This window comes from Heterodontus francisci, chromosome 1 (genome assembly GCF_036365525.1).
Source record: "Heterodontus francisci isolate sHetFra1 chromosome 1, sHetFra1.hap1, whole genome shotgun sequence".
Classification (NCBI taxonomy): Eukaryota; Metazoa; Chordata; class Chondrichthyes; order Heterodontiformes; family Heterodontidae; genus Heterodontus; species Heterodontus francisci.
The window spans coordinates 99,624,134-99,648,663 of record NC_090371.1 but is presented as its reverse complement, the minus strand read 5'-3'; the positions used below and the strand labels follow the sequence as shown (position 1 = coordinate 99,648,663).

Sequence of the window (24,530 nt, the reverse complement as noted above, 5' to 3'; positions counted from 1 at the left end):
ACTTAACTGCTGGCGACGGCCATCCCACACAGATTTTATTGCCGCCGCCGCTCGTACCTCACACGCCTTCGGAACTCCATATGGAGTTCCCAGGCGAGAACCTAGTGGGGAAAGGGGAGGAATATAATTTTCAGGGCGGGAGGGGTGGAGGAGCGGGGAAAATAATTTTCATTGGCTGTGGGGATGGTGGGAAGGGGTTGAAGGTCAAAGGGAACACATTTTGGGGGGGGGGGGGGGGGGACGACGGGTGGTGGGGAAGTTCAGGATATTATCAAAGGTTTATTATGGGGAAAGAGGACAATTAATGTATAAATTACCCACTGGGGGGTGGGAGAAGTGATTTATATTTGAAATGACAGTTTGTTAAATCCCGGAGATTGGACCTTTAAATTTTCAAATGCAACTGAAGGACTTGAAGCTCTCTAAAAATGGTGTGCGTCTGTGCGGTGGTGCCAGTCACTGTTGCTGGGGACGTGGTGGCTGTGTGGCAGCCCTTCCATGTCAGAAGGCCACCGAATTCAAGGCGCGGCGAGCAATCCGGCCTAATGATGTGTTCACCAGTCTGATTCAGCTTAATAAAAACATGAATACTGCTCTATGTCAATGATTACAAATGGCATTCAAAGAATCCTCAATATATTAGCTCAAGTAGTCACTCCACAAGTAGAACAAACTGAAATAAAAGCAAAATACTGCAGATGCTGAAATTAAACAAAATGTTGGAAATACTCAGCAGGTCAGACAGCATGCAAAGAGAAACAGTTAACATTTCAGGTTGATGACCTTTCATCAGACTGGAAAAAGTTGGAAATGTAACAGGTTTTAAGTACACAGGCAGGGAAAGGGGGAGGAAAGAACAAAAGGGAAGGTCTGTGATACAGTGGAAGGCAGGAGAGATTAAATGACAAAAGGGATGATGGTGCAAAACAAAAGAGGGTGGCAGTGGGATAAGAAATAAAAAGGTAGATCTTGAGGAGGTGTAAATGGGAATAGCAGAATGATTACCAACAGCTGTTGTCCAAAAAAATGGGGGAAGTGGTTATCATCGGAAATTGTTGAACTCTGTGTAAGTCTGAAAAGCTGTAAAGTGCCTAATTAAAAGACAAGGTGCTGTTTAAAATTTATTGGAACAGTGTAGGAAGCTGAGGATAGAGAAGTCAGAGTGGGAGTGAAGCAGAGAATTAAAAAAATAGGCGACCTGAGGTCATGCTTGCAGACCGAATGGAGATGTTCCGCAAAGAAGTCCCCCAATCTGCATTTGGTCTCCCTAATGTACAGGCTACCGCATCATGAGCAGCGAACACAAAACTGAAAGCAGCACAAGAAAATTGCTCTTTCACCCGGAAAGGGAGAATTTGGGGCCAGAGAGCATGGGAAGGCTGGAGATGAAAGGACAGGTGTTGCAGCTCCTGCACTTGCACAGAAAGGTACCATGCGAAGGGGAGAGGGTTATTAAACAGTGGACCAGGTGTTGCAGAGGGAACAGTCCCTTCAGAATGCTGAAAGGGGATGGGAAGGGAAAGTGCATTTGGTGGTGGCATTACACAGGAGGTGGGGGGAAATGGAGGAGTATGATTTGAGGGCTCTGTCAACCACAATGGAGGCGAATCCTCGGTAAAGAAAAAAGGAAGACGTATCGGAACTGCAGGTGTGGAAGATGGCATCATCAGAACAGATACAACGGAGACGGAGAAACTGAAAGAATGGAATACAGTCCTTACAAGCAGCGGGGTGGGAGGAAATCTAGTCAAGGTAGCTGTGGAAATCAGTGAATATTGCTCATAAGCCCATCCCTTTTTTTAAACCTGAACAGCCTTTATTTAAAGCCATTAAAATGAGCAAAACAAACATTTTCTACTCTGAATAAAACATTAGTCACTTGGTAGTACCGAACTAAAGCATTACTTAAAAAAAAAATGCTGTTGGGGTTTTTTGTCTTGCACTCATCAGAACAGATGCAAAAATGCCAACTTTCAAAGGGAGCAACAATTTATGCTGCATGAGAAAAGGGTGCCGATCGGTTGAGGCATTGCCATGGAGAATGCACCGGGAACTACTGTCCCCCATGCTTTTGTTTAATTCGGAAAAGGCACAATGTTTGGAGCATGTTCCTTTTGCCTGCAGAGGACAGGTCTCTGCGTATGAATATATGTAGCTTCTAGCAAGTATGAGTGAGCCACATTGCGAGTCCGACAGATAATCTTAAATTGGTTGTTAGTGTAATTCTTAGCACACTTGGGATTGTTCAGTAAATAATGTCCAATCGCGGAATCACATCTAACGTTCGACATTGTGTTCTGAATTTTGCAAGTGCAGGCTGGTTGTTAATGGTCATTACTCTGCCTATTGTAAACAGCTGAAGGGATGTGCTACTTGATACGATCTGCCAGTCATTAGGGCACAAGGCCTACGTACCTGGCATCGCACCAGCACTGGAATTCATATACCACATTACTCATTTGTTTGGTGGGCAGAACATCTTTTTGGCTTGACAACAGCATCCTGTTAGTGGCAAATACCACTCTGTTGCTACTGCATAGTAGCAGCGTGAAATGGCCACCTTCACCTGCTGCTCAAATTTGTGTAATACCTTATCCTTCCAGGGTAATCTGAGGAAGACTGGGCACTTTTCAGGTCCAAAGGTGGCAGCCTTAGGCCTATTTGTGAGCATGCGTGATACACAATGAACAACAATCTGATCAGCGCAGCTACTATAATGCAGAATAACTTTGATGCGCGCTATTTCGGCGTCAAGCTTGCACAGAGAGCAAATGGCTTGGGCCCTATTTACAAGATTACCAATAAGGCCAATCTTATAGCGCGTGGAGCTGTAGGAATCCCAACATGTATATTGACCGGTGAAGGTTGGCTTCCGGTAGACAGTAGTAGAGTACCCATTAGCAGATTTCTCTATTGGCACGTAGAGGAAAGTGAACTCATCAGACTGCTCCATTTCAAAGTTGGATTTGAGGGCAGAATGGAGCGCATTAAGCTGTATAAGGAAATTCTTACATGTAGTTGCAGTTTCAAATTTAGCAAACATTTCTATGCATTGGAAATATGCAAGGTGTAGAAGGTTGGGGGGTCATTCCATAGAAAACTTGTTTCGTGTGGAAACCGAAGAAAATGTTAGCAAGAGCTGGGCTTAAAGCGAATCCCATGGAAACACGATCTATTTGGGCATACATGACGTCATTAAAACTGAACTCAATTGTGCGAGTTGCTAAATACAATGAATGCAGATTCTGAAAATGGCAGCATATCTAGATTGCCATGATATAGTGACACGGCGCAAATGTCTATGGCTTTCTTGGGCGGCACATTAGTGAATAGGCTCCCAATGTCGGATGAGCCAAAAAGACATTATTCCTACCGCACATGTGAGTAATGTGGTATATGAATTCCAGTGCTTGTGCGATGCCAGGGATGTAGGCCTTATGTCCCAATGACTGGCAGATCGTATCAAACAGCACATCCTTTCGGCTGTTCGCAATAGGCAGACTACTGACTGTAGACAACCAGCCCATGCTTGCAAAACTCAGAACACAATGTCTAACTTTAGATGTGATTCCGCGATTGGACAGCACTTACTGAACAATCAAGAGTGTGCTAACTGGGTGGCACAGTGGTTAGCACCGCAGCCTCACAGCTCCAGCGACCCGGGTTCGGTTCTAGGGACTGCCTGTGCGGAGTTTGCAAGTTCTCCCCGTGACCGTGGGGGGTTCCGCCGGGTGCTCCGGTTTCCTCCCACAGCCAAAGACTTGCTGGTTGATAGGTAAATTGGCCATTGTAAATTGCCCCTAGTGTAGATAGGAGAATTGAGGGAAGATGGGGATGTGGTAAGGAATATGGGATTCATGTAGGATTAGTATAAATGGGTGGTTGATGGTCGGCATAGACTCGGTGGGCTGAAGGGCCTGTTTCAGTGTTGTATCTCTCTATGACTAATAACCAATTTAAGATCAGTCAGGCTCACAATGTGGCTCACTTACGCTTGTTAGTAGCTACATATATGCATACACAAGGGCCTATCCTCTCCAGGCGAAAGGAACATGTCCAGAAGTTGTGCCTTTTTCGAAATAAACAAAAAAGTGTGGGGGACAGTAGTTCCCTGGTGCATTCTCCATGGTAATGCCTCAGAGTCGACTTGCCAACCAATCAGCACCTTTTCCTCATGCAGTATAAAAAGTTGCTCCCTTTGCAATTTGGCCTTCTTGCGTCTGCTCTGATGAGTGCAAGACAAAAACCTTTGACAACATGTCTCTTTCTCCCAGCAATAATAAAACATTAACAAATTTACTTATAAAAATGAAAGAATGTTGTGTTTTTATAATAGACTTTGTAATAAATGAAATTATGTTTTTTATTTTAAAGTTGTCAGCAAGACCATAGGCTGTCGTACACAAGGTATTCCTCATTTGTGCTACTAGGGACTTAGAGAACTCTCAAATTTGCTGATACTATCGGGTCCCGCTGCCTCTCTTCATGGTCTATTCCATATATCCAGCAGACTGCGTTAAAAAGTTATATCCAAGCACTGTACTCAATTTATACTCATGGTTAGGAAGATCATCGGCCTCTAATAGTGTTAGGAGGACCCTGACCTCTTATGCCTTATGTCAGGTTTACATTTCTATTTTTTTATTTCAGACTGTTATATTTGCAGTTTACTCCCCTTCGTACATTTTTATTTGAGATTGTTGCATTTACAATTTTTCCTTTCATGGACCATTTCTGTTTATATTTCAACATGTTAGATTTTAGGGGGGAGACAGTGGCGTAGTGGTAATGTCACTGAACTAGTAATTATAAAGCCCAGGCTAATACTCTGGAGACATGGGTTCAAATCCCACCACGGCAGCTGATGGAATTTAAATTCAATTAATTAATCCAAGTAATTAATTAAAAAAATCTGCAATTGAAAGTTCGTCTCAGTAATGGCACCATTAAACCATCAATTGTTGTAAAAGCTCATCTGGTTCACTAATGTCCTTTAGGGAAGGAAATCTGCTACCCTTACCTGGTCTGGCCTACAGGTGACTCCAAACCCACAGCAATGTGGTTGACTCTTACATGTCCTCTGAAATGGCCTAGCAAGCCAATCAGTTGAAAGGGCAATTAGGGATGGGCAACAAATGCTGGCCTTGCCAGCAATGCCCACATCCCATTAAAGAATAAAAATAAATTTGCATTTAAAAGGAATTATAAAAACGTAGTGACGGCAGCTCCTTTGATTGACTGATCTCTTGCAACTGGGCAGCCGCCTCCCATCACAGCATACGCCACTGCGTCACAAAATTATGCGCTGACATCATCATCTCAACAGCACAGAAAGACAGTGCGCATGTGCCATGCAGACACTGAGCACCGTTGCCTTAGCAAAAGACCAGGCCTGGGTATCATGCTTAGGATGATCGTAGCTTCCTTGAGTCAGTGGGTGCTCTGCTGGACTTTCAGGGTGCTGCTGTGGGCGGGCGTGAGGACTGGCAGGTTGGTACCCTGGAGCAGTCTGGGTCTTGGGCCTCTAACCAGCTCCTCGGACTCCACAATGCTACTTTTTGGTTAAGAAAATCATTTGAAACAGTAAAGTTAATCATAAATTAACCTTAAAATCCCACAGGAAAATTGTGTTTATCTCCATTTCTGTGGCTAGAGGTTGAGAAGTAGAGGTGGAGAAGGGAAGAGTCAGCGAGGCGAGGGAAGAATGGAAACTGGAAGCAAAACTAATTAAATTTTCTAGCTTGAGGTGATGGGAGGAAATGGCACACATATAGTCATCAGTGTACCAGAAAAAGGACCCAAGGAGGACTGGCACAAAGAATGTTCACCTATACCATGAAAAAGTAGGCATAGCTAGAACTAGAACATAGCTAGAATTGAGCAAAAATAAATTGCAAAAGCTCCTTCCATAATGTTAGTGGCAAAAATAAAATATCTTCCACATTTTCATTTAATTGGCAAAATCAGTTCACTTTGAGCATTCCTCGCTGTGGGACGAAATAAAAATGCTGTCACATCGTTACTCCAACAGTCTATTGCTGATGGTATCAGAATATCTGGAAATTACCTGTTTCACAGCCATTAATGTCCCTGTTCCCACATCTTGTGCTTGGTAACATGAAGAAAAGGCCCCAAGACCTATCTGTTGACCTTTGAACCATTCTACACCCTCTCTGTAGGCGAGTTTTGCTTTGGTATGTCCTGGTAGGGTTTCTGGTGTCTGCAAGTACAATCATTGATAAAAAAGCTTATTCAATTTACAATTCAATTTAATACATTTCAGAAACACCATGATCAATACAATAGTTTTAAAAATCATAGAAGAAAGCCATGCACATTATTCAACCTTTTCCATTTTGAAGTAAGGTTTGAACATTTACTCAGTCACGTTTCTGCTAACTGAACTGTTCAGTCGTGAGACTGAGTGATTCAGAATCCTAAAGTTCTGTGGAAATAAACTGATTTACAGTTTTTGACAGAACTCTCTACTACAGTTTTTTTTAACAATTAGATACAGTGAGTGCCCAATTGATTGAAATGTTAGGTACCTACAGTACCCGTTACTCCTGCAGATGATGCCGTGATAGGTGTTTTCAAAGTTAAATGTGTCACATGAGACACATAGCTGCTAGTTCATAATTAAGAGTACACTGAATTAAGTTTGTGCAGTCTAGCCACTGGTAACCAAAGTAGCTAAATACTTCCCGAATTCTTTTTAAAAAGCCATCTGCCCCTTACTGCAGTAAATGACAATTTAAATATCCAAAGTAAGAGTTTAAACAAAATAAATTTACACATAATTCACAGTAACATGATTAAATTCATCTATTGAATCGTCTTTTGTGCCTTTTAATGCTGTCATTAAGTTTTTACATGGAGGCCTCAATCCCTTCTGAATGTTGCATTTGGACATATGTCTGCCCAGCTGAATTTGGGTTGTGCATCAAGCATCTATATTATATTTAGTTTCCCAGAATATTTCAGTACTGGCCAGCTGTACTGCTAGATTTTCTTCTTTACTTCCTACCACTTTCAGTCCAGTAATTTTTCTTCAAATAATTTTGGAAAATAACAAATTTCAAATGCTTTTACTGGGGCGAAATATATATCAAGAGAAGCAGTGTGGCTGTGTGAGCAAAAGAAAAAGTGTGTTGTGATCACAAACTTGAAAATTTTACTTTTCATTCTATAAACTTCTGCACAGTGGCACAGTGGTTAGCACCGCAGCCTCACAGCTCCAGCGACCCGGGTTCAATTCTGGGTACTGCCTGTGTGGAGTTTGCAAGTTCTCCCTGTGTCTGCGTGGGTTTCTTCCGGGTGCTCCGGTTTCCTCCCACAGCCAAAAGACTTGCAGGTTGATAGGTAAATTGGCCATTATAAATTGCCCCTAGTGTAGGTAGGTGGTAGGGGAATATAGGGACAGGTGGGGATGTGGTAGGAATATGGGATTAGTGTAGGATTAGTATAAATGGGTGGTTAATGGTCTGCACAGACTCGGTGGGCAGTGCTGTATCTCTAAATCAAATCAAAAATAGATATTAAACTAAAGTGTAGTAAGACAGCAGAGGTGTTTAGGGAGGGAATTACCATTCATGAGCCTAATGCGGCTGATGGTACAGACACAAATGGTGGGGCAATGGTTGGAATACACAAGAGGCAGAAGTCAGAGGAATGTACAGCTGCGAAAGAAAGGTCTGTTGTGCCGGAGAGGTTAGAGATGAGGAGGAATGCAACTATGAAGGGTTTTAAACACTAGGATGAGAATTTTCATGTTGAAGCATTGGGGTCCAGAAGCCAATGTTGGTCAGAGTGTGCAGGCAGTGGTCAGTGAGCTGGACAGGATAGAAGTTTCAAGATTTGGATGAGCTGAATTTTGTAGAGGGTGGAGACTAGGAAGCTGGTCAGGAGAGCAGTGAAATATTCGATTCTGGATGTGACAGAAGCATGGATGAGAGTGTCAGCAAAAAATGGACTGAGGTTGGTAAGCAGAACTGGGGGCAGTGGGAGAAGAATCAGATGCTGTTAGAGGTGGAAGTAGTAGATAGCCATTGTAACTGGAGGATATAAAGTCATAAGCTCAGCTCGGATGCATGGGACATCAAGGTCGAGGGAGCTTTCTGCATGGGCTGAAGACAATGGCTTTGGTTTTCCAATGTTTAGCTGGAGGAGACTGCAGCTCATTCAAAACATGCAGCCCAACAAAGGAGCACTGAAGAGGTTGAGAGCGCTGGCATGGAGGCAAAACTAGATTTTGTCAGCATGCATATAGAAAATGACTCCATTCCTGCAAATGACATCACCAAAGAGTAGAATGTAAATGAGGAAGAGGATGAGGGCAAGGATCGATCCCTGGGAGACAGATAGGTAAGAGTGTGGTAGGGCAGAAACCTGATAGGAGGGATTCAAACAGGGAGTTGCAGTTAAAGCAAGGCAAGGATTCGGAAGGCAACAACTCATGCAAGGAATCTGAAAAGGAAAGCAAGGTTGAAGATAGGGCAGTAATCTGCAAGTGTAAAGGGGCTGAGGTTGGGAGGTGCTGGTGGTTTTAAAAGGGAAGGAGACACTTCCTAAAGATACAATGATTTGCAACATTAGTTGACATGGGAGCCAGAAAAGGAAATTGAATGGTCAGCAATTTAAGAGGAATGGGGTCAATGAAGCAGAATGAGAGTCTCATTGGAAAGGTGAATGAAGATGGAACAGAAGCTTGAGTTGCAACAACCAAGGAAGGAAGCAGATGCAATTTTAATAAGTCCATGAGCACCTCACATTTCTTGTTAGAGGTGAGGGTGAAGGGGGCAGAGCAAAGGGGCTTAACAGTGGAAGTGAAGCAGTCGGGGCGGGGGGGGGGGGGGGGGGGGGGTGGTGTAAGAAAAAGAGGGTTACCTTTGCTCTCCAGAATGATCCTGGCATACAGGGTGGCCTGGGCTGGGGAGAGGGAGGTTCGAAAGCAATGTGGTCCAGCCTAATCTGGTAATACAGTCGTAGAGTCATAGAGATACAGCACCGAAACAGGCCCTTCGGCCCACCGAGTCTGTGCGAACCAACAACCACCCATTTATACTAATCCTACATTAATCCCATATTCCATACCACATCCCCACCATTCTCCTACCACCTACCTACACTCGGGGCGATTTTCAATGGCCAATTTACCTATCAACCTGCAAGTCTTTGGCTGTGGGAGGAAACCGGAGCACCCGGTGGAAACCCACGTGGTCATAGGGAGATCGTGCAAACTTCACACAGGCAGTACCCAGAAGCAAACCCGGGTCGCTGGAGCTGTGAGGCTGCGGTGCTAACCACTGCACCGCCCGATAATGGATGACTAAAGCAGCTGTGTGCTAGATATGCTCAAGTCTGCACCCCTTGGTGTTGGAGGTCCAATGTTAATGACTTAATGAGGCAAGAGATTCCAATTTCTAAAACTCAGGATGAGGGAAAAGGAGAGGGAGAGAAAGAAAGATACAAATAGAAAAAGGTAGCTTCCCCATCTAACTGATTTATATAAAAACACTGAATCTGTAAACTAAATGAAGCCTCCGAGAGAAGCAGAGAGGAGGGAGAGAAAGGCAAGGTCAGAGGTGGGGTAGTTGCATAAAAGGGAAGGCGGCTTCTTACTCTTGGCATCTACCGTGGGCAATGAGTGGGAGTGGGAAAGTGTCGATGGGGTGTTAAGGGTGAGCTGAGGTGATAGTGGAGCAAGGAATAGTGGAGGATACAGGGATTGAGTGGGTCAATGAGCAAGGAGGTGGGGGTAGTCAGAAGGTGAAGGGGTAGAAGACATTGGAGATCCACATATGTTCTGCAACCCCCAACTCAAGTGCAACCTGCAACAGCCAGTGGCTCATTTTTCGAGAGGTGGTGGTGATATGGTGAGACAGGGAAAAGAAAACAAGGCAGAGAGCAAAAATTGTTAAGAGGAAGAGATGAGAAAGAGACAGAAGGAATCAGCAATGAGAGGACATTACAGACAGATAAGACAGAGTGACTATATTCTCTGATTTATCTAGTGTAATGCCATGGAAGAGATCAACTACTTATATAAACATACATGGCCTTGCTTTGAAACAAGCAGTAGGAGAAATTCTCTTGAAATATCAGCCTGGAATTTCCTTTGTGGGTGCAACCTAGAAGTCGCACCCATTCTGACAATGTCAAGTTATGCTCCATTTTAGTGTGATTCTTATTAGAATATGTCCAAAAGTAAGATGGACATATAGAATTAGAATTAGAAGTAGAATTAGAACATTACAGCGCAGTACAGGCCCTTCGGCCCTCGATGTTGCGCCGACCTGTGAAACCATCTGACCTAGGGCGGCACAGTGGCGCAGTGGTTAGCACCGCAGCCTCACAGCTCCAGGGACCCGGGTTCGATTCTGGGTACTGCCTGTGCGGAGTTTGCAAGTTCTCCCTGTGTCTGCGTGGGTTTCCTCCGGGTGCTCCGGTTTCCTCCCACATGCCAAAGACTTGCAGGTTGATAGGTTAATTGGCCATTATAAATTGCCCCTAGTATAGGTAGGTGGTAGGGAAATATATAGGGACAGGTGGGGATGTGATAGGAATATGGGATTAGTGTAGGATTAGTATAAATGGGTGGCTGATGGTCGGCACAGACTCGGTGGGCCGAAGGGCCTGTTTCAGTGCTGTATCTCTAAACTAAACTAAACTACACTATTCCATTTTCATCCATATGTCTATCCAATGACCATTTATTTGCCCTTAAAGTTGGCGAGTCTACTACTGTTGCAGGCAGGGCGTTCCACGCCCCTACTACTCTCTGAGTAAAGAAACTACCTCTGACATCTGTCCTATATCTATCACCCCTCAACTTAAAGCTATGTCCCCTCGTGTTTGCCATCACCATCCGAGGAAAAAGACTCTCACTATCCACCCTATCTAGCCCTCTGATTATCTTATATGTCTCTATTAAGTCAGCTCTCCTCCTCCTTCTCTCCAACGAAAACAACCTCAAGTCCCTCAGCCTTTCCTCGTAAGACCTTCCCTCCATACCAGGCAACATCCTAGTAAATCTCCTCTGCATCCTTTCCAAAGCTTCCACATCCTTCCTATAATGCGGTGACCAGAACTGCACGCAATACTCCAGGTGCGGTCTCACCAGAGTTTTGTACAGCTGCAGCATGACCTCGTGGCTCCGAAACTCGATCCCCCTACTAATAAAAGCTAACACACCATATGCCTTCTTAACAGCCCTATTAACCTGGGTAGCAACTTTCAGGGATTTATGTACCTGGACACCAAGATCTCTCTGTTCATCTACACTACCAAGAATCTTCCCATTAGCCCAGTACTCTGCATTCCTGTTACTCCTTCCAAAGTGTATCACCTCACATTTTTCCGCATTAAACTCCATTTGCCATCTCTCAGCAATATAGAATTGGGGATTTAAGGAAAATGCCAAGCACCATATATTTCTAAGTATGAAAACTGAGTTTTGATCTCATTCATGCACATTAGGCACACTTATTTACCTGCAATCAGGAAAGCTTTCAATTTTTTTGATGCGACTTACAATAGAGTCATAAAAATGCAGTAAACAAAACTACATTGCAGGTGTCTGAGGATTTTTTAAAAAACCTCAAAAATAGACCAAATATATGACCGTTTCCAGCTATGCTTGGAGATCTGGTAATTTTATGAGCATCTCCAAGAAAGTGAAATTGCAGGAAACTCAGATCTGAGGCTTTGTAATTTTAGGACATGACCAGTTTAATGCGCAGAAATGGTTTCGGGCAGAAGGATTGATAGATGCCCATAAAAGATTGAGGATATTTGGGTGCAGTGTACTTGCACTCGTAACTCACTTAAGCCCAAATTTTGCATCTTTTAAACCACGAAATAGGTTTGCACCCAGGGTATATGTGTTTCTATGCACAAATAGAGAAGAAACTCAAAGCCATCAACAGATTATTAATAACGGAGCTCAAGATGCTCTCTCTCTTTTAACTTAAGACTCTTCAAAGGCTAGTCCTCACCTTTCTCTAAAAGGTGTTCGTTCCCACAATATCCCCCTCCCCATGATCTCGACATTCATTGCTATGTTAAATTGGACTCACTTTTCCTAGGTCATGGCCTACTCTCCTTCACCAACTTTTCTGGATTGCCAAGAACACCCAACACATCCATGTATTATAAAATGCTAGCCACTTCAATTTTATATAATATCTAAACACATCTCCTCACTGGCCTCTTGATGGCAAAACTTCAAATTTCCAACAATAGTCCTTTAATCATTACTTATACTAACATTTCTTAAAGCATTTTTGAGACCACTGCTTGAACCAGACAATCATCTCCCAATTAAATTAGAGCAGATCTCACTCCTGAGGGGTTTTATGTTAGCATGTCAAAAGATGCACTTAGGTGGGTCCTTCCTTCCTGTTCCATCAGTCCATTTTCATGATTTTTGCTTGTGGGGTATCAATCTTAATCTGGATGAGGAGCAAACCAGTGCTTCAAGATACCTCACCCATATTCTTTCATATTATGGCCACTTTCAAAAGGCGAGTGTCTGCAGTATAAGTCAACTCCAGATGAGTTTAGACAATAATAGAACTAGTTAACTAAAATTTAGTATGCATTTGGCACAAAATTAGGTTTTATCCCATCTATTTCTATCAACTTACTGAGTTTATTAGATTTTCTTAATCTCTTCCCCAACACATCTATTCCAAGTAGGGAAAATGAAAATTTGGCAATTGATACTATAATTATCTCAAATGCTCTGATTATGGCACATACAGATCACACAAATAGTAAATATTTACAGTATTTCATTTTCACAAGATGAGATGCAATAGTTTAACAAAAAACAAGACCAAGATGGTCTGTCAAAATGAAATTTGTACAGTATCTGTTTGAGGTTAATGACTCCAAAAGACCACTGTATTATTAACAGACAGTATTGTATTTGTGACAGCACCATACTGATCTTGTGAGTCATTATTTTGACCATGATCATTTTTCAGGATGGCTCACATATTGCATTTTAGAGTTAAGGCAGCGGCAATACCAGTCTGAGACTGTCACTCATTTATAAAGTGAAATCAAGAACATGGTATCCACATTTGCAGAGTAAATTAATGTGGTTCTTCCCCAAAGCATCCACTTGTGAGTCAGTTTCAGGCAACTTCCCATATTTTGTATAATCAAGCTAGGGATTCTGCTACTAGACAAAAATGGTTTCTCAGTTGACAGAGTTTGATTCAAATGCTCCCCCATTTTGTACATGTATGTTTTTCCAAATACTCTGGAAAAACAGAGGCTGTACAATTGGCCTCTGACCACATTAAGGAAAAGACATGCTCCAAAGGGATTTTAATGGCAGATGCCATCTATCTTGTGCACTGCAATCTTTACAAAGTGAACAGCATAATAAAAACATATGAAGTTCCCCAGAGGAACAGAAAGGGTGAGAATTAAATATCTTTTGGAGGATAGGGAGAAAAAGAACACTTACATCTAACTGAATGAGAATGACATCCTCTCCATTCTGAACCTGCAGTTGAGGAATAGCAGGCAAGGCATCCTGGGATGCTGACATAGCTAAGACAACAGCCAGCGCCTCCTCCTCCTCTGCTTCCATCTTTTCTTTGCATTTCTGATTCTGATTAACATCATCATTGTAGGTACAGTCAGTCTCTGTCCTCTCAGGAAAGAGCACAGCAACTTCAGATTTAAATGTAACAGTACTATCACACATAGGTATCGAAGCTTCAAGCAGATCTTCCATACTAGAGTTCAGTTCTGCTGACGTATCCAGGCGAAAAGTATCCTCCACTGGAGTGAATACAGTTTCATCACTGGGAATAACTGGATTGCTACTACAGTGGTCACTAAGTGCGAGATCTTTAAGTTCAAGCATCATACAGCTTCTGCTCAAGTCACCTGGAGACTTCCCTGCGTTGTTCTGGCATGGCCGTGATGGTTTTGGTCTGTGAATCTGACTGGATGCAGGGGGCCGTGCCTGGGTAAAAACTAGAGACAAATTTTCAGTCTCTTTACCTCCAGCGACATCCTTAGAGCAACTGTTTTGAATCTGAAGAGAAAACTTACGCTGTGTTTTTGGGGAAGACAATGCAAATTTGCTAGGAACAAAACCCTGAGGTCTTAATTTGGAACTATCAATAGCTGTCTGCCCAGCTAAGGGATTTGATGACGATGGGGAAGGCAAAGATGGGAAGGAAGGTTGGGAATTATTTAATGGCGTCACAGATGAACATGAACTGACACATTGACTCAGTGGCCCGGGACGTGCTTGAATGGCTGTCTTTGGTTGTTCACAGGGCACTGTTGTCAATGGAAGTCTTGTAGATGAAATATTTCCTAGTATCTGTCCCACTTCATCTGGGTTAGCGAGAGACTTAGGACCATGATCAGGACATAACATACTTTTTATTGCTCTTCCAGATAACTGCACTGTGTTGACTGGAGAGTTGTTTTCTGTAGTATATGGCGAGTTATGTGGTGCTGAGGGCTCTACAAAATCATGTCTTCCTTCCACAGTTTGTTCGCCCTCTATACCTAACTGAATGGCGTCAAGAATGTCCATTTCCTCCGCTATAGCCATCAAGCGCCGCCGCATACGTGTGTAATGGGTTGAGCAAGTTACATTCAGCATATGTATAAGTTTCACAAAAACGTGAGGCACTCTTGCAACCATCCGTGCAGCACTGAGAAAGACTCTCCGGGACATTTTCCCAACCATTGAATGGGAATTGTCAATTGACTGCAGTGCAAAGTTCAAAACTGACAGTAGTTTCTTGTATCTAGAAAACAAACCAGAACACTGTAAAAATCAAGATCATGATAATCCATTAGCTAAAGTGAATGCAGAGATGGGGACACTTACAGATCATAGGTTTTAAAGGCGTAATACTCATGCATTGAAATCACATCACACACTATTAAGTGGTTAAGGAAACTCTCTCCTACACATTAGGAATGGTAAGCAGTAATAAAAACAGTGAAGCCTCAACCTTCAACGTAAAGTCTACTTAGAAGATAAGATTCTCCTCGGGTGATTTAATAAATGCCTTCAAGATCTGCATGTCTGCTGTTCTTATAGCTTTAAAATGGCAAGCACAAGGCAATCATGAATTATGAGGGGGATTTTTGGGCCTTACCAACACAAATTTTTAACACTGCCACACAATCCCCCCCACTGCTCAGAGTAGACCTCATTTAAGGCAAAATAAGAATTTCCACTCCTCTTCAGTCTTCTGATTCCACCAAGCAACCTTCAACAGGACCTTGGGTGATATTCTAGTTCTCAAATGGCTACTGGATCCACCCACACTACACAACTGATTTTGAACCTGAAAGTGGACACTCCAAGCTTCGACTGTTTAATATCATCTCCTCTGCCCTGTTGGCAAGTGCGACATAGCTTGCGTGATCCTAAAGGACACAGCTGCTAGACTGGGTCTGCGGCAGGCGGTGAAGGAACCAATAAAAGGGAAAAACCTACTTGACCTCGTCCTCACCAATCTACCTGTCTTAGAGACATCCGTCCATGATAGTATTGGTAGGAATGACCGCCGCACAGTCCTTGTGGAGACAAAGTGCCGTCTACACATTGAGGATACCCAACCATCATGTTGTGTGGCACTACCGCCGTGCTAAATGGGATAGATTTCAAACAGATCTAGCAACTCAAAACTGGGCATCCATGAGCGCTGTGGGCCATCAGCAGCAGCAGAATTATATTCAACCACAATCTAACCTCATGGCCCAGCATATCTCCCACTCTACCATTACCTTCAAGCCGGGGGACCAACCCTGGTTCAATGAAGAGTGCAGGAGAGCATGCCAGGAGCAGCATCAGGCATGCATAAAAATGAGGTGTCAGCCTGTGAAGATACAACACAGAACTACTTGCACGCCAAACAGCAGACACAGCATGTGATAGGTGTATAAAACGCTAGTTAGGCCACAGCTGGAGTACTGTGTACAGTTCTGGTCGCCACACTATGGGAAGGATGTGACTGCACTGGAGAGGGTGCACAGGAGATTCAGTCGGATGTTGCCTGGGCTGGAGCATTACAGCTATAAAGGGAGACTGGATAGGCTAGGGTTATTTTCCTTAGAGCAGAGAAGGCTGAGGGGGGACCTGATTGAGGTATACAAAATTATGAGGGGCATTGATAGGTTAGATAGGAAGAAACGTTTTCCCTTAGCGGAGGTGTCAATAACCAGGGGGCATAGATTTAATGTAAGGGGCAGGAGGTTTAGAGGGGATTTGAGGAAAAATTTTTTCACCCAGAGGGTGGTTGGAATCTGGAACACACTGCCTAAAGGGGTGGTACAGGCAGGAATCCTAACTTTTAAGTATCATTTAGATGAGCACTTGAAACGCCATAGCATACAAGGTCAAGTGCTGGAAAATGGGACTAGTATAGATAGGTGCTTGATGGCTGGCACGGACACGATGGGCCTGTTTCTGTGCTGTATAACTCTGACTCTATGACAGGGCTAAGCGATCCCACAACCAACGGATCAGATCTAAGCTCTGCAGCCTTGCCGCATCCAGTCGTGAATGGTGATGGACAATTAAACAACTGACAGGGCGAAGAGACTCCACAAATATCCCCATCTTCAATGATGGGGGAGCCCAGCATATCAGTGAAAAAGACAAGGCTGAAGCATTTGCATCCATCTTCAGCCAGAAGTGCCAAGTGGATGATCCATCTCAGCCTCCTCCTGAGGTCCCCAGCATCACAGATGCCAGTCTTCAGCCAATCCGATTCACTTCATGTGATATCAAGAAACGGCTGAACGCACTGGATACTGAAAAGGCTATAGGCCCTGACAACATTCTGGCAATAGTGAAGACTTGTGCTCCAGAACTAGCGCGCCCCTAGCCAAGCTGTTCCAGTATAACTACAACACTGGCATCTACCCGACAATGTGGAAAATTGCCCAGCTATGTCCTGTGTACAAAAAGGACAGATCCATCCCAGCCAATTACCACTCTATCAGTGTTTTTTAAAAATTCATTCACGGGATGTGGGCATCGCTGGTCAGGCCAGCATTTATTGCCCATCCCTAATTGCCCTTGAGAAGGTGCTGGTGAGCTGCCTTCTTGAACTGCTGCAGTCCATGTGGGATAGGTACACCCACAGTGCTGTTAGGAAGGGAGTTCCAGGATTTTGACCCAGCGACAGTGAAGGAACGGCGATATAGTTCCAAGTCAGGCTGGTGTGTGACTTGGAGGGGAACTTGCAGGTGGTGATGTTCCCATGTATTTGCTGCCCTTGTCCTTCTAGTTGGTAGAGGTCGTGGGTTTGGAAGGTGCTGTCGAAGGAGCCTTGGTGCATTGCTGCAGTGCATCTTGTAGATGGTACACACTGCTGCCACTGTGCGTCGGTGGTGGAGGGAGTGAATGTTTGTAGATGGGGTGCCAATCAAGCGGGCCGCTTTGTCCTGGATGGTGTCGAGCTTCTTGAGTGTTGTTGGAGCTGCACTCATCCAGGCAAGTGGAGAGTATTCCATCACACTCCTGACTTGTGCCTTGTAGATAGTGGACAGGCTTTGGGGAGTCAGGAGGTGAGTTACTCGCCTCAGGATTCCTAGCCTCTGACCTGCTCTTGTAGCCACAGTATTTATATGGCTAGTCCAGTTCAGTTTCTGGTTAATGGTAGCCCCTAGGATGTTGATAGTGGGGGATTCAGCGATGGTAATGCCGTTGACTGTCAAGGGGAGATGGTTAGATTCTCTTTTGTTGGAGATGGTCATGGCCTGGCACTTGTGTGGCGCGAATGTTACTTGCCACTTATCAGCCCAAGCCTGGATCTTGTCCAGGTCTTGCTGCATTTCTACACGGACTGCTTCAGTATCTGAGGAGTTGCGAATGGTGAACATTGTGCAATCAGTGAACATCCCCACTTCTGACCTTATGATTGAAGGAAGGTCATTGATGAAGCAGCTGAAGATGGTTGGGCCTAGGACACTACCCTGAGGTACTCCTGCAGTGATGTCCTGGAGCTCAGATGATTGACCTCCAACAACCACAACCATCTTCCTTTGTGCTAGGTATGACTCCAGCCAGCGGAGGGTTTTCCCCGATTCCTATTGACCTCAGTTTTGCTAGGGCTCCTTGATGCCATACTCGGTCAAATGCTGCCTTGATGTCAAGGGCAGTCACTCTCAACTCAGCTCTTTTGTCCACGTTTGAACCAAGGCTGTAATGAGGTTAGGAGCTGAGTGGCCCTGGCGGAACCCAAACTGAGCATCACTGAGCAGGTTGTTGCTAAGCAAGTGCCGCTTGATGGCACTGTTGATGACACCTTCCATCACTTTACTGATGATTGTACTCCCCATCATCAGTAAAGTGATGGAAGGGGTCATCAAAAGTGCTATCAAGCTGCACTTGCTCAGCAAGAACCAACGCTCGATTTGGGTTCCGCCAGGGCCACTCAGCTCCTGACCTCATTACAGCCTTGGTCCACACATGGACAAAAGAGCTGAACTCCAGAAGTGTGGTGAGAATGAAGCCCTAGAGATCAAGGCAGTATTTGACCGATAGGGCATCAAGGAGCCCTAACAAAACTGGAGTCAACGGGAATCAGGGGTAAAACTCTCAGTTGGTTGGAGTCATATCTAGCACAAAGGAAGATTGTTGTGGTTGCTGGAGGTCAACCATCTCAGTCCCAGGACATCACTGCAGGGTAGTGTCCGAGGCCCAAACATCTTCAGCTGCTTCATAAGGTCAGGTGGGGCGGTTCGCTGATGATTGCACAATGTTCAGCACCATTCGTGACTCCTCAGATAATGAAGCAGCTCATGTCCATATGCAGCAAGACCTGGCCAACATCTAGGCTTGGGCTGATAAGTGCCAAGTAGCACAAGTGCCAGGCAATGACCATCTCAAACAAGAGAGAATATAACCATGTGCCCGTGACATTCAATGGCATTACCATTGCTGAATCCCCCACGATCATCCTGGGGGTCACCATTGACCAGAAACTGAACTGGACCAGCCACATAAATGCTGTATCGACACCCAAAGGACTGCAGCAGCTCAAGATGGCAGCTCACCACCACCTTCTCAAGGGCAATTGGGGATGGGACAATGCTGGCCTAGCCAGCGACGCCCAGATCCTCAAAAACAAATTTTAAAAAAACGAGATCTGCACAGACTAACCCTCAGATGTTTGCAGTCTCTCACACAGGTCAGTGTCCACCGGAGAATCTCAGAGAACGGGAACCTAATCCACCTGAGGAGGATTAGGAGTCAGAGAATGCACCATCACATGACTCTCAGGTGCCTTCCACCATTGCAGATATGTTAACCTCGGTGAGTTTCCACTTGGCAATAGAATCAGGGTCACAAGCCGCTGAGAGCATCGCACATGTGCCCGAGCAGCTGGCTGAGGATGGGACTGACAGATGAGACCACTGACAGTTGGAGGACTCTGGGTGGCCAGGCCCATGCTGAGCACAGGGCATGCTGGCGTTCCAAAGAGAGGTAAGGCAACATCTAGCGTAGATGCAAGAGACCATAGGCAGCCATGAGTGGACAGTAGAGGAGTCCAGCCAAGCATTGAGTACTGCCATGTCTCAGGCATGCGAGTGGCTTCCTTGATCGAGAGGTTGGCGACCCTCATGGATAGCCTGATCCCAGAAATGTGCACAGATTTGCATACCATCTCCTTAGCCATGAGCTCAACGCAGCAGTCGTAAGGCAAGAGAAGGACAAGACCCCTGGAGTCTTCTCCAGCTCCTCGTCCTTCTCTGGTCAGCAAGGAGGCTCAAGTGAGCCTTGAAAGGGGAGGAGGAAAGGTTGACCTCCACAGCTGGTGGCTCACCCCAGGGCAAGTTTGTGGACAGCAGCTCCTCAGCCCTTCTGCCAGCGAGCCCAGCTCCAGTAGCCGTGACGCCGGAGAGCGTCCTGCACCTGCGCAGGAAACCCTCAGGCAGTGGGGCCCTCCAGGCCTCAGGCACTGAGAGGACGGCCACCGAAGTCATCCCAGGCCAAGGGGCAGCCTGATCAGCAGCCTGCCTCCAGCCCATCTGCTAGTGATGGGTTCACACCTCGTAGAAGGACTCACAAAAGTATAAAGAAAACCACCTAGACACTTAGGGGTTCACGGGTGTTTGACATTTAACATTTATTTTCTCTTATAAAGTCCTTTTGTTCTGAAATTAACTTTCATTGTGGAAAATGATTATTCTATCATGCCTTAATTGTGAGCTGCTGACTTCACCCTTCCCCCTTAGCGGAAGGCAGCGTAGGCACAGCCCTTTGATTAGCATCTCCCATGTGCCACAGTGTGTGGTTCAGCTGGGCACTAGGCAGGGAAGACAGGTGGTGACAGACTGCACGCATTGAGGGGAGTCTTTATTAATTTTACTCACAGGCCACCATGGTGAGTGGAAGTGGGCAAGTATGAAACGATCTCTTGCCTCTTGTCTGGCCTCCAGTGTAAGGGGTTCAACATCTAGTGCTGCCCTCCTCTGTGTCCTCCTCATCATGCAAGGCTTCCCTCCTCTGCAGTGCTAGATTGTGCAGAGCACAGCAGACCACCATGCTACATGAGACCCTCGCTGGGGCACACTGCAGGGCTCCACTGGATTGATCCAGGCACCAGAAGCTCATCTTCAGTAGCCCAATAGCCTGCTTGATGGTCACTTGGGTGGAACCGTGGCAGGTGTTGCACCTCTCCTCTGCTGCAATGCGAGGGTTCCTCAGGCATCAGTAGCCGTGTCTTCGATGGGTAGCCCTTGTCCCCGAGAATCCATCCCTGAAGGAGAGTGGGGGGCTCGAAGAGCTGCGGCACCTGGGACTGTAAAACTACGTCGGCGCCGTGACTGCTTTTCGGGAAGTGGGCACATACCTGCAGGAAATGCTTTCAATGATCGCAGACCAGTTGAACATAGATGGAATGAAAACCTTTCCTGTTGAAGGCGGCGGCTGGCTGGTCCAAAAGGAGCCTTGATGGTCACATGCATGCAGTAGATCACACATTGCACCCAGGGAAATCCAGCGATGGCCCCGAATCCAACAGCCCTCTTGGCCTGACTGTCATGGTTGGTTCCATAGCGCACATAGTCGCCAACTGTCTTGAACAGGTCTTTGGTCACCTCCTTGAAGCAGCGGTGGGCTGCTGCCTGGGAGACACCATACATGCCGCAGTGGACCCTTGGAATAATCCACACCCATAAAAGTCATGCCGAGATCATCAAGGCCACAGGCATAGGTGACCACTAAATCCCATGAGTCACAAATTGTCCTACAGCAGGGCACAAGTCAGTAACGGCCTACCTGCAGAGCCATTGTCTTCACTGACAAGGCCGCTCGGACATTTGGAGATAGCTCGAGTCCGGTACACACTGCTGCAGCTGAGCCCTTCTTGGCATGGCCAGCTACTGTTGCTCTCGCTGTGGAGCTTCATGGGCAGGCACAGCTGCCTCCTGACGCTCTCACCGTCTGAGGTGCTGCGTGACCCCCCCCCCCCCCACGGGGGTCGAAAAAGACAGGGGGTACGAGGCCCATGCTGGGCCTCCAGAGCAGAGTCTTTGTGGAGCCAAACCTGCCTTGGCAGCTTTTCCTTTGCTACTGCTATCGGGAACTTCCCTCGGCAGACTCATGGGCCTCAGTGCCCACTCTTGAGGACAGCTGACCCTCTCACCCAGGAGTATGGGCATCTGAACTTCTCACTCAGCTTGTTCATCGGATATTGCCATCCAAAACCACTCCCCCCACACCCCCTTGCAAACCACCCGGTACTACCACCAGAGGCCCAGCCCACCCAGGCAGAGTGCACAGCACTGCAGTCCAACAATGGCCTCCATTCCCCCCCTCTTCCCCTATATAGTGCTGGTCATGGCTGTCTATCTGTCGCAGCACTGAGGCTGCACCTCGGTGCCGCCAGCTTTCAATGACCGGGGCTCGCTGTCCACTGAATCACTTTCAATTACATGCAAATGCATTAAAACTAGCAGTTCTATAATTTCAATTGCAGTCCCGTTGTGTCGGGGTGGCAACACCACCTTCGGGTTTTCCCGCTGCTAAATCCGAAACCAACGTCACATCGGCATATTTCTGGGCGAACTTGTCTGATGCTATTCTCCAGCCCCCACGCCTCGATTCCCGCTCCAAACAGCCTCAACAAATCCAGCCCATGTAGTGCAGCATGTCTGTAGGGGCTATCTTCAACAACTTCCTGCCCTTCCTACTCCTCACCATCCCTTAGACTCTGCTGGTGGAACTACCACCACCCTTCTTTGCATTTCCATCCAGAAGGTCTGTTCATTTGCAAATAAAGTCCTTACCATCCATGACACCATGACTACTATGGATGATTCTACTGACATTTCGGCTTTGACCAAAACTTGGCTTACAAGTGGCAACAACTTGTTTCTTCCCAAAAGTCTCCCCACCTAGCTATACTTCCCACCATCAGCCATGCCATGCCCAAACTGCCACAATGGCAGCACAGACCTCATCAAGACACACCTTGGTCTCTTCCCCTATTTTTCTGGCATTTTCTCTCCTTTTAAGCACATCACTCTATTTCACCCCTCTCCATTAAAAGCTTCACTGACTACTCTCCACCAAGCCCCAACCAGTTTCACTCAGAAATCTTTCCTCTATTTAAGGGCGGCACAGTGGCGCAGTGGTTAGCACCGCCGCCTCACAGCTCCAGCGACCCGGGTTCAATTCTGGGCACTGCCTGTGTGGAGTTTGCAAGTTCTCCCTGTGTCTGCGTGGGTTTCCTCCGGGTGCTCCGGTTTCCTCCCACAAGCCAAAAGACTTGCAGGTTGGTAGGTAAATTGGCCATTATAAATTGCCCCTAGTATAGGTAGGTGGTAGGGAAATATAGGGACAGGTGGGGATGTGGTAGGAATATGGGATTAGTGTAGGATTAGTATAAATGGGTGGTTGATGGTCGGCACAGACTCGGTGGGCCGAAGGGCCTGTTTCAGTGCTGTATCTCTAAACTAAACTAAACTATTGGCCTCTGTATGGAACAAAACCTTACCCTCAGTGATTTTAGCTCTCCAGCTCAGTTGCCTTTGCCCTCCTGTCCTTCCTAAACCTTTCACTCCATATAAGCTGCTCATATTCATGGCTACTCCCTTCACCGCACCTTCACCCATGGTCAGTTTTTTTTTTTAAATGGTCTCGATCTTCAATCATCTTTTTTGTTACTTAATCTCTCCTGCCTTCCACCCCATTAGAGACCTTCCCTTTTTGTTCTTTCCCCAACTCCCCTCCTTTTCCTGCCTCTGTACTTGTTTAAAACCTGTTACATCTCTAACTTTTTCCAGTTCTGATGATAGGTCATCAGCCTGAAATGTTAACGGTTTCTCCCTCCACAGATGCTGCCTAACTAGAGTATTTCCAGCATTTTCTGTGTTTATTCCATCTCCAACCATTTTCTTCATCACTCATATCCCCTACCTCCATCAAAACCACTTTCTTCTGCATCTGCTCTGTTGTTGGGGGAGGGGCAGGAAAGAGAAAGAGTAATTTACAACTGCACTCTACAACTCCCAACTGCCTAATTTTTGGCCCTCCATTCACAATAGCTTTGCAGCTGTAGGTTTCTTCAATCACTTCCACCAATTATACTTTTGATATTCTTGTCCAGATCAAACTCTTCATCCCACATCTTGAGTGCCCCTTTCCCTTGGGGAGCAAAGATGTAGTCTATACCAGGGGAACAAGACTTGAGTCTATCTGGCACACAACTGGTTTAGCCATCCATTGCCAGATCTTGCTGGACATTAAGCTCTACTAGGCTTCATCCTCCTCTACTGCTCAAGATGATCACAGAGTATTGGATGATTTTAGCAAAGCTGGCCCTGGTACCCTTTTGCCCTCACTACTAACCAGCTCCTTAAAACCACCCCTCTGTGTGTTCCAGTTTCCTTTAAGAAGTTAGAAAAACTCAAGGATTTGTCACCACGATAGGGACCAGCCATTCAGCTGCTTTGCTTCATTAACCCCGCTTCTCCTTGTACATTATCCATACCATCCCCCACCACCCTAGCTCTGAACTCCCATCTCTCCACTGCTCCCAGCTTATTCATCAGGTCCATCTCTTGCTCCATTGACTCCATTCCCATTAAGCTGACCAATCAACATCTTTCCCAGCTTGTATACTAGCTGACATTGTAAATGGTTCCCTCTTCCCAGATACTGTCCCCTCCCTTTCAAGGACACCATCACTCCACTGGACCTAACTGTGCATGTGTGGACACCAGAAGTGGCTGTCAGTTTTCCCAGTAATAACTGCAAGCACAGAGACAGTCTTGCTGTTGCTCATACAGCAAAATCCCAGCCAATATCTCTTCACCTCCCAGAACCCTGCCCTTCTGTCTTGCAACTCTGTTAGAATCCCTACAATCAAGTTTCCACCTCCACAGTGCTAAAATGGGCATAATCAAAGTTATGAACAATATTCACTGTGGTGCACTATTCCTCCACATTATCTATAACCTTTGTGTGATTACATCAACCTCAATGATCCAACCTTAACCCTATACTTTCGCCCAACGAC

At 45.7% G+C, this 24,530-nt stretch overlaps 1 protein-coding gene across 3 annotated transcripts in view; it reads right to left on the bottom strand.

Moving 5' to 3' along the window:
• Window positions 1-24,530, bottom strand: part of map3k1 (mitogen-activated protein kinase kinase kinase 1, E3 ubiquitin protein ligase) — a 158,934-nt gene that overhangs the window by 11,937 nt on the left and 122,467 nt on the right. For all 3 annotated transcript variants that reach the window (XM_068033488.1, XM_068033478.1, XM_068033497.1), the window contains exons 14-15: window positions 13,481-14,789; window positions 6,068-6,220 (exon numbers count right to left, since the gene is read on the bottom strand). In XM_068033488.1, coding sequence (XP_067889589.1) covers window positions 6,068-6,220; window positions 13,481-14,789 — 1,462 coding nt within the window. The remainder of the gene's footprint in view (window positions 1-6,067; window positions 6,221-13,480; window positions 14,790-24,530) is intronic.